The 9,388-nt window shown below is 65.8% G+C and overlaps 2 protein-coding genes across 2 annotated transcripts in view; one reads left to right on the plus strand and one right to left on the minus strand.

Annotated features, from left to right (window-relative positions):
• Positions 1-666: 666 nt before the first annotated feature.
• Positions 667-1,099, minus strand: TMEM221 (transmembrane protein 221). Its single transcript, XM_027704822.1, has one exon. It carries the CDS (start codon positions 955-957, stop codon positions 667-669), a length of 291 nt encoding a protein of 96 aa, XP_027560623.1. The 5' UTR covers positions 958-1,099.
• A 3,550-nt stretch (positions 1,100-4,649) lies between these two features.
• LOC113978109 (myocyte-specific enhancer factor 2B-like) overlaps positions 4,650-9,388 on the plus strand; it is a 10,817-nt gene continuing 6,078 nt past the window's right edge. The window contains exon 1 of the mRNA XM_027704808.1: positions 4,650-4,673. The gene's annotated coding sequence lies outside the window, so the exon portion shown is untranslated. The remainder of the gene's footprint in view (positions 4,674-9,388) is intronic.

Consider the following 9,388-nt stretch of genomic DNA (forward strand, 5'->3'; position numbering starts at 1 on the left):
AGTTAAAGGACACCTTTACAGCCCTGGGGCTCATGACCCCTGAACCCTCCCATCCCCTCAACCCACTGTGCCCCCAAACCCTCCTATCCTTTCAAACCTTGATGCCCCCAAACCCTCCCATCCCCTCAACCCCCTGTGCCCCCAAACCCTCCCATCCCCTCAACCCCCTGTGCCCCCAAACCCTCCCATCCTTCCAACCCTTGATGCCCCCAAACCCACCCATCCTTCCATCCCCTGGTGCCTCCTGAAATCTCCCATCCCCTCAAGACCCTGTGCCTCCAAACCCTCCCATCCCCTCAACCCTCTGTGCCCCCAAACCCTCCCATCCCCTCAAGACCCTGTGCCCCCAAACCCTCCCATCCTTCCAACCCTTGATGCCCCCAAACCTTCCCATTTCTTCAACCCCTTCTGCCCCCAAACCCACCCATCCTTCCATCCCCTGGTGCCTCCTGAAACCTCCCATCCCCTCAAGACCCTGTGCCCCCAAACACTCCCATCCCCTCAAGACCCTGTGCCCCCAATCCCTCCCGTGCCCACAAACCCTCCCGCTCCCCAAACCCTCCCATCCTTCCAACCCTTGATGCCCCCAAACCCTCCCATCCTTCCAACCCCCGGCACACCCCGCAACCCCCGTCCCCCCACTCCCCGCGGGTGCCCCCGCGGCCCTCACCGGTCGTGCCCGGGCTGCCCCCGGCCCAGCTCGGTGCCGAGGTGGCCGTGCAGGAGGCAGAGCAGGAGGCAGCTCAGGTTGAGCATCAGGCAGAGCCCGGCCAGCGTGGCCTCCACCCCCTGCATCGGGCGCGTCGCCCACCCCGGCAGTTCCCAGTAACTTTCCTGCGAGAGCTGCAGCAGGAGGTTGGAGGAGAGCAGGGCCATGACGGCGGACAGGGCACCGAAGAGCAGCAGAACCATCAGGGTCTGCTCCCGGTAAACGCCGGCCATGGCGGGGCCGGACATCGGGGGGGGCTCTGGGGGGTCACACCCGACGGTGCGTGCGCTCCCCAACTCCTCGGGGCTCCCGCCGGCGGATCCCGGGAACCGGGGAGCGGGAAAGGGAACTGATAACGGGCACCGGGAAGCGGCACCGAGCCGGGAGCGCCCCCGGATCCCGGGCACGGGGAGCAGGAAAGGGAACTGATAACGGGCACCGGGAAGCGCCCCCGGCCGCCTTCCTGCCCCGCCCGTGGCCGCCGGGGCGGGTCGGTCCTGCCCCCGGGCCGGTCCTGCCCCCGCGCCCTCCCCTCGCAGACCGGCCCCCCCCTCCCGCCCCCCGGGCCGGCTCCGCCCGCCGCCCGCCCCCGGCGGGGCCCCCGGAGCATCCTCATGGCACGGGGGGGGGGCTCGGGAGGGAGATGGAGGGGGATCCGAGGAGCCCCATTGGGACAGATGGACACCGAGCAGAGCATCCTGTTGCTCCCCCTCGCTCTCCGCGTTCCCAGCCCCGACCGTCCTGCTCCTGGGAAAACCCCGGGATTGACCCCCCCCGACACAACCCCGGCCCCAGAGAGGAGAGGACAAGGGTGAGGGTGGTGGGAAGGGGCCACCGCGGTGCCCTCATCCCGCATCCCCACCCGGGAGAGGCACCTTTGGCCTCCACCTGCGGGGGGAGAATCCTCTCCAGGTCCAGGGGGAGCACCCAAATCGTTCTCAGTCCCGGAAGGCTGGGAAAGGACCCCCGGGGCTCCGCGCTGCCGTCAGCCCCCGGCCCTTGGGGCCCCCACGAGTTTCCCATGTCTTATAAATATCCTGGGAAGCAGAATCGCCTTCTCCTCTGGGATGTGCCCTGCCAGCGGGGCCCCCTGGGAATCAGGGAGCATTAAAGCAGGATTAATTCAGGAAAATTCACTCCACAGGTCACCTGTTACCTCGGGAAAGACCCTGAGCCTCGGGAGAAGTGGAGAAGCTGAGGCAGAGTTTCCCCTCTCAAACCCACCCCCCCGGCACGGGAATTTCCCCCGTGTGGGGGACGAGGGGACACCAGGGGACATCGGGGTCTGGCCTTCCCAGGCACATCCCGGGCACCCCGCCAGGGCCAGGCCGGGGGATGGGGTGTGACACAGACCCCTCCATCCTGGTGACAGCAGCAGTGCCTGGGCCCGTGCCCGGGCCTGGCTGTGGGATCTGGACGGGGTGACCTTTCCGTCTGGCAGTGCCGGCCCGGCCTTCCCGTCCCGCGTGGGTGGTTCCCCTGGCACCCCCCACTCCCGGAGCCGACAGGGGCTATTTTGAAAGCTGCTGTGTTGCCCTTGGCAGCAGCTCGGGTTTGGCTCCCGGCTCCTTTCCAGCCCCGCTCGTATTTTTGCCTGGAGGGGGATGTCAGTCCCCGGGACCGTGTCCCGAAAGTTCCCAAACCAGAGGCAGCATCCCTGTCCCTTCTCCCTGGCCGGGAGAGTGACAGGGCTCAGCCGTGTCAGAGCACTGCAGGTCTCATCCCAGAGCATCCAGCAGCTCGGGCTCCCCAAAATCCCAGGATTTTGGGGCAGGAAGAGCCTCAAGAGGGAGCTCAAAGCTTTCAAGTCTTTCAAGGGGGGTTCCAGGCAGCCCCTTCGCCCAAAGAGGGGGCTCAGTTGCCACGGCTGGAAGTGGCTCTTGCCTTGCCCAAACCCCGGGAAGCCCAAGACGAAGGGAGAAGGACAGGACAGGGATGTCCCACACCCCAGGCGGGCAAAGGGCCACCGCGTGTGTCCCCACCCCCTGTCCCGGGGCAGGATGGGCAGCTGGATGTGTCACTTTGCGGCTGCTGGGACGTGGCTTTGCCGGTGCTCTGGCACTTCTGCTCTCCCCCCCCCCTCCTTCAGGATCAATTAAGGTTGGGCTAATTACCAGCCTGCTAATTGCGCTCTGTAAATCACGAGCTTTAAAAGCAGCTCTGAGAAAGATGTCGCGTCCTTTTTCCCCGGCGCGTCCGGAGAGCCCCCATCTCTCCAGCCTCCCTTCCCAAACCACCCCCCCCGGGGCTGGGAGCTGGCACTGGGTCCCCAGTATGGCCAGGGTGGACATGTCCCTGCTCTGGGGCTGCCACGGGAGCCCTGATAACCCCCTGATAACCCCCTTCCCACCTGCTGCCCGGGCGCTCCGCTCTCGCAACGGGAGCTCGGGAATTGCATCAGTTCCCCTTGGCTGCTGTAAACACGGGTGTTCCCTGCGGGAATCCCGTGCCAAGCGGCTCCTGGACGGCTCTTCACCTCCCCAGGGGGGCTGGAGGCAGCAGGACCCCCAGCACAGCACCCACCCCGTGGCGCTCAGCACCCACCCAGCAGATCCCAGGGAGGGGGCAGAGCAGAGGGCGGTGGTCCTGGTCACCCCCGTGGCTGCACCGTGGCTTTGTCCCCTCCAAGGCAGAGGTCACAGGAGGACAGGACACGAGTGGGGACGTGGATTGGGCGGTGCCTTCTCTGGGGCTGATTTTGAGGCCAGGTTTGGGCCCAGACTCAGGGCCAGGGCACGGCAGCGTCCCCTGAGCTCAGGTTCTGCTCCATCCAGGGGAAAGCGCCTTCTCAGCCTGGTCCAGACTCCCAGACTCCACTGCCTCCTTCCATCAGCCCCGGGCTGTCCGTGTGTCTGTCCCCGCGTGACGCAGCAGCATCTCCCTCCCTCGGCTCTGCAGAGTCACCTCAGGGCGTCCTCACACGGGCTCCGAGCCACGGGATCCACAACCACCCACATCCTCCGGAGCTCAGCGAGCTCCGGTGCCCGGCGTCTTCCTGCCGCCTTCCCCGGGCTGGGCGCGGGGACAGCGCCGTGAAATCCCAGCGCTGGATGTCCCGCGTGCCGGGAGGGGGCACGCGAGGTGTCGGGGTCCGCGGGGAGCGGGGGCCGGGCTGTGTTTTGGTGTGGTCGGTGTCTCTCGGTGTCCCCAGCGCTTCCTCGCAGCCTCCCCCGGGTCGTGTCGCTGCGGTTCAGCTGCGGGGTGGCCTCGCTCGGGGCTGGGGGCAGGAGGAGGGGGCAGCCCCCCCTCTCCCCCCAGGACAGTCATGGCGTTGATATCATTAATAAATAAAAGTAAGGGGGTGAGTTGGGTGCGTCCTTTCGGAGCTGCAAACCCCTCAATCCCTGCTCGAGCCTGAACACCCTCTTCGAGGGCACAGCACACCCTGGGACACCCCAAGCCGCTCCATCCCAGCCCCCTACATTTCTACAAACTCACCCACATTCTTCCCTGCAACCCCCCCTCATCCCAAAACCCCCAAATCCCCCCCAGTGTCACCCCCATCCCAGTCCCCAAATCCCCTCCAGTGTCACCCCCATCCCAGCCCCCAAAACCCCCCCAGTGTCACCCCAATCCCAGTCCCCAAAACCCTCCCAGTGTCACCCCAACCCCAGACCCCCCAGACCCCACCACCCTCACTGGCCCCGCCCCTTCCCCACCGCCCCGCCCCTTTTCCCCTCGGGGGCGTGGTTATGCAAACCAACCCCCGGGCTTCCGCCAATGGCGAGCGGGCCCGGTCCCGCTATGCAAATTTTCCGGCGGGGTGGGCGGGGCTATGCAAATCTCACCGGCGCGGCTCGGGCGGGCAGCGCGCGCTGCGGGGACACGGGACCGGGATCGGGACCGGGATCGGGGTCGGCACCGGGATCGGCACCGGGACCCGCACTGGAGAGGCCGCCCCGGCTCCGCCGCAGCGCCGGGAACGCGCGTCCGGAGCTGCCGAGGAGGACGAGCCGCTGTCCCGGTGCGTGGTGTCCCCGGGCGGGGAGGGAGGAGGGTCCGGCAAGCCCCGGGGGGGGGTCCCGCACGCCCCAGGGCTCCGGTGTGACCGGTCCCGAGGACTCGGGGGACACAACGGCAGCCGCGATTCTCCCCCCCCCAGCCCCCCGGCTCCGTCCCGTTGTTCCTGCGGGGCGCTGCCCCGCATCCCCCCGGCCGCGCCGTCGGGGCGCACGGGCAGGGGGAGCTGGGCCGGCCCTTGGGCAGGGGACGGTGCGGCCGGACCGGCGCCCGGCGGGCTGGTCTGGGCACGGCGGAGCCCCGGCCCCCGCCCCGCCGTCTAGGGATGGCGGGCTATAAAAAGCCTGTGGTTTGCGCCGCGCTCGGGGCGGTTATTTTTACTCGTGTCTGTGCAGGGAGGAACGCCCGGGTTTAACCCAAAAGTGCAGCCTGGATGGCAGCCGCCCTGCCCCGGCCCCGCCGCCGCCTCCCGGGCCCACTGGGCCCTTTGGGTGGTGGGGCTGAGCCCGCCGTGCAGAGGGGAAACTGAGGCACGGCCCCGCGGGGCTGGCGGCTCGACGTGCAGGGAGTGTGACAGTGACAGCGGTGACACCCCGGTGCGGCGCCAGGGCCCGGTGACAACTGGGCTGTCACTGCTCTGGCTGTTCCCAGCACTCGCTGGCTCCTTCCTGCTCCCAGGTGGGGATGGGACAGGGCTCCTGCCAGCACGTGGCATCTCCAGAGTGTCCCGGTCTCCCTCCATCACCCGGGAAGGGCGAGGTGGATCCTTTGCTGGATCCTCTGCTGGATCCTCCTGCCGATTGCCGGCACATCCCCGGCCCCATCCCTGGGGCTTTACTCCTTTAATGAGAGAAAGTTTCCCAGAGCTGCTGGCTCTGGGGTTTCGTGGGGAAGGAATTAACGTGGCAGCCGTGGATGAGGGGGAAGGCAGGGCCAGGACCATGGGCTGTGCCCCCACGGTGCCCCCACGTCCCTCGGGGCATCGGGTGCCGGTTGGGAAGGGAGTGTGGGCGAACTGGTGAGCCGGATCCTGGCCCTTTTCCGTGTCCCTGGCTGCCAGCTGGACATGGCACGTGCATGGAGACCTGTGGATCTCAGGAAGGAAGGGAGATCCGGGAGGGGACGTGCAGGCCTAGGTTTGGTTTAGGATGTCAAACGTTCCCGCTCACCTCCAAGCCCGGAGCACCGATGAAAAAGAAAGTAGTTTTGGGAAACTTTGGAAAACTGAGTGTTGCAAGGAGACAGGGATCCTGCTGACTCCGAGGAGAAGCATCCTGGCAGTGAGGGAGCTGGAAAGCCTGGCAAGCCACGCTGCAGTGGGAGTGCCTGGAAGGATTTGAGGGGGGGGAATTAGTGTATTTAAGACCCTTTGAATTTCCCTCCCCTTCACCAGAATTGCAGCAGGATTGCGAGGAGCAAACCAGGTTTGGGAGCCACGCAGCCCTAACACCACAGGGGTGGGCTCAGGCCAGCCAGGAGCGACTTTGCTGCACCCAGCAAAGCCTCCAGCAGCAAATATCCCCCAAATTAATTCCCTCCATCGTTCCCCAGCTGCAGCATGGGGCGGCTCAATCCCTCGGGAACCGCGTGTTCCTTCCCTTGGCGACCACCACGGAGCAGAAAAGGTGGTGTGGGCCCCGAGAGGGGGTCTGTGTGTCCGTCTGTCTCCCCAAGGGCAAGAGCTGCCTCGTTTCGATCCTTCCTGCTTCCACACAGTCATTTTGGAACCGAAAGGCCTCCGCCCATCGCGCTCCGCCGGCGGCACCGGCCCGTGGCAGCGCCGGGCACTGGTGGCACTTTCGCTCTGTGTCACCCCCCGGCAGGACGGAGCCGAGGCTGGAGGGTCCCTCCAAGCCCAGCCAACACCTGGATTTGGCTCCAGAGGGTCACCTGGCCGTGACTGCGTGCTGGGACAGGGGTGGGTAAATTAATTTTAATCAGTTAATTAGAACTCACCCCCCCCGGGGGGTTTTGTGGGCGCCGGGGAGAGGTGGGGAAGGGGGTCGGTGGAGGTGCTGGTGGTCCCCTAAGCCCGCACAGGACCCCATTCCCACCAGCCTCTCCTTTCCCCTACTTCCCAGCCTTCCTCCTGCCTTCCCACCCCCCCTCCCAGCGCTGCCAGCCCCGCTCTGGTTTGTACTGGTCGCTTGTCTAAACAACCTATAAAAAGCAGAAGGGCCTGACAGCCCCGGCACAAACCCTGCTCCGCTCGGGCCGTTCCCTGCTCCAGGATCGGGATGCTGCTCACACCAGCTCTGCCATTCCCTGGGGATCTGTGGGATCCTGGGATGGGAGCAGGGCAGCACCAGCTGGGGGTGGATGTGTTCCCCCCCCCAGTCCCAGCACTGTGTGTCCATCCCTGTCCTGTGCTCCTTCAACCCCGCTGCCCTCCCGGTCCCTGCGAGGCAGCATCATCCCTGCCCTCCCTCTGGGATTTTGCTGCTCAGATTTTCCCCTCTCTGCCAAACCTGGCTGCTTCTCCCTGTGAAAGATGGGATGGAAACTCTTTCTCCTGCTTTAATCGTCGTTTTTCTCCAAGAAGACGCTTTTTGGGAGCTGCCAAATGCCGATGGCAAATGATAACCACTCTGTCTCCCCCCGCTTCCTATTCCTACCCAGTCACCCCCAGCTTTCAGGTTTGCAACTGAATCCCCATAATTTGGTGAAAACAACATTTTTCCCTCATTTCTGTGCCCCACGGGAGGAGGAATCACCAGGGAGCTCAGAGATCCTGACCTGGGGTTGTTAGGGGAGCGCTCGGACCCCGGAGAGCCTTTGCCCCTGAGTGCTCCCCTAATAACCCACCTGCTTTGATTTTAGGATAAATCTGGTGGATTTAACACTTCTGGGATCACTCAGGGGTGCAAAGGTGTCAAAGGCAGTGCTGGGAACTCCCGTTATCGTGCCGAGCATCCCACACCACACATGGAAAAACACTCCCCTCTCCAGGGGTTCGCTCGGTCTCAGAGCACTAATTAGGGGCTGGGATGGGGAGTTTACACGCTCAGGCGTGATGCAAACGACCCCAAAAGGTGTAGAGGACCCGGGGTGTTAATTATAAAGGTGGTGGCAGCGCGGGGGTCGGGGTGACACCCCGCTGTGGGTGCTGGCACGGGCAGGGTGGGCTGAGGGGCTGCGGGACCGCGCCCGGTGCGTGCGAGCGAGCAGAGCCCGGGCTAAAGATAAGCTGGCGTGGGAGGGAGCGGGGCCTGACGGGATGCCAGGCAGCACCAGGGCCTCTGCCTGGCGCAGGGAGTGCAGAGTGACTCCTCTCTGGAAGGTTTCGAGGGCTCCAGAGCTCTGGGTTATGTCAGGATGACGACTGGAGGGTGGTTCACTCATCACAGCGACGTCAGGAGGGGCCTCTGCGGGATGTGGGGCCTGGTGGGGACACCCTGATGGGCAACCGAGGGGTCTCTCCAGGGCTGGCTCCCCTCTGCAGGATGTGGGACCTGGTGGGGACACCCTGATGAGGAGCTGAGAGGTCTCTCCAGGGCTGGCTCCCCTCTGCGGGATGTGGGACCTGGTGGGGACACCCTGACGGGGAGCTGAGGGGTCTCTCCAGGGCTGGCTCCCCCTTCCCTCCTGCTTGGGGCCACGAGCCCTCCCTGGATGTCGCCTCCTCCCCGGAGCTGCTCCCTCGGGGCTGTGCCTGTCCCACGGACGGGCCTCTCGGTTCCACAATGACTGTGTGGAAGGAGGAAGGACGGAAACACCCCCCAAACACGAGGCAGCTCCTGCCCTGGGGGAGACAGACGGACACACAGAGCCTCTCCATGCCCAGGGGGTGCCACCTCTCTGTACCAGGCGATGGCAGGCAGAGCCTGTGCCCGTCAGGAGTTGCTGCCCATCCCTTTATCACCCTTAAAAAGCAGCGTCAAAGCCCCCCCTCCCCTCCCAGCCCTCGGTACCCGCCGGGGGGGACGCGGGGACACACCGGGGTGGCCGTGGCTCCACGTGGTCACCTCCCACCCTGTGGTGCTGGTGGCGGTGGTGGCCCGGCCGTGGGTGTCCCCGGGGGTGCCAGGGTGGGCTGGGCGGCCGAGGGGGTGCCCCTGGAGGAGCAGAGCCCTCGTGGGCAGGGTGGGGAGGAGGCTGATGAAACCGCCCCGGGTGTTGCACGAGGCCTCCGCCGGCTCTGCCGCTGCCTGACCGGGGGGGTCTGGCTGTGGTGGGTGCCCGTCACCCCCCCGTCTCCACGGTGCTGAGGCTACTCTTTCCTCTGGATTCCCCCCCCTCACCTGCTGGGTTGGGCTGGGACCCCCAGAGCATTGTCTTGTGGGTGCTGGTCCCGTCCAGGACCCCCACAGAGTCACCTCGTGGGTGCTGGGATGCCCTTGGGACCCCCACAGGGTCACTTCATGGGTGCTGGGACCCCCTTGGGACCCCAACAGAGTTACCTCATGGATGCTGGTGTCATCCAGGACCCCCCCAGAGTTGCCTCAGGGGTGCTGAGACCCCCTTGGGACCCCCACAGAGTCACCTCATGGGTGCTGGTGTCATCCAGGACCCCCGCAGAGTCACCTCGTGGGTGCTGGGACCCCCTTGGAATCCCCGCAGAGTCACCTCGTGGGTGCTGGTATCATCCAGGACCCCCACAGTGTCACCCTATGGATGCTGGTACCCCCCTGGGACCACTGCAGTATTGCCCCATAGGTGGTGCTACCTTCCAGGACCCCCACAGAGTCACCCCATGGGTGCTGGGACCCCCCTGGGACC

The sequence above is a fragment of the Neopelma chrysocephalum genome, unplaced genomic scaffold (genome assembly GCF_003984885.1).
Source record: "Neopelma chrysocephalum unplaced genomic scaffold, ASM398488v2 Primary Assembly neopelma1_289, whole genome shotgun sequence".
Lineage (NCBI taxonomy): Eukaryota > Metazoa > Chordata > Aves > Passeriformes > Pipridae > Neopelma > Neopelma chrysocephalum.

Excerpts from the sequence above, each read along its gene's own strand:
- TMEM221 (XM_027704822.1), bottom strand. The coding sequence starts at position 957 with ATGTCCGGCCCCGCCATGGCCGGCGTTTACCGGGAGCAGACCCTGATG.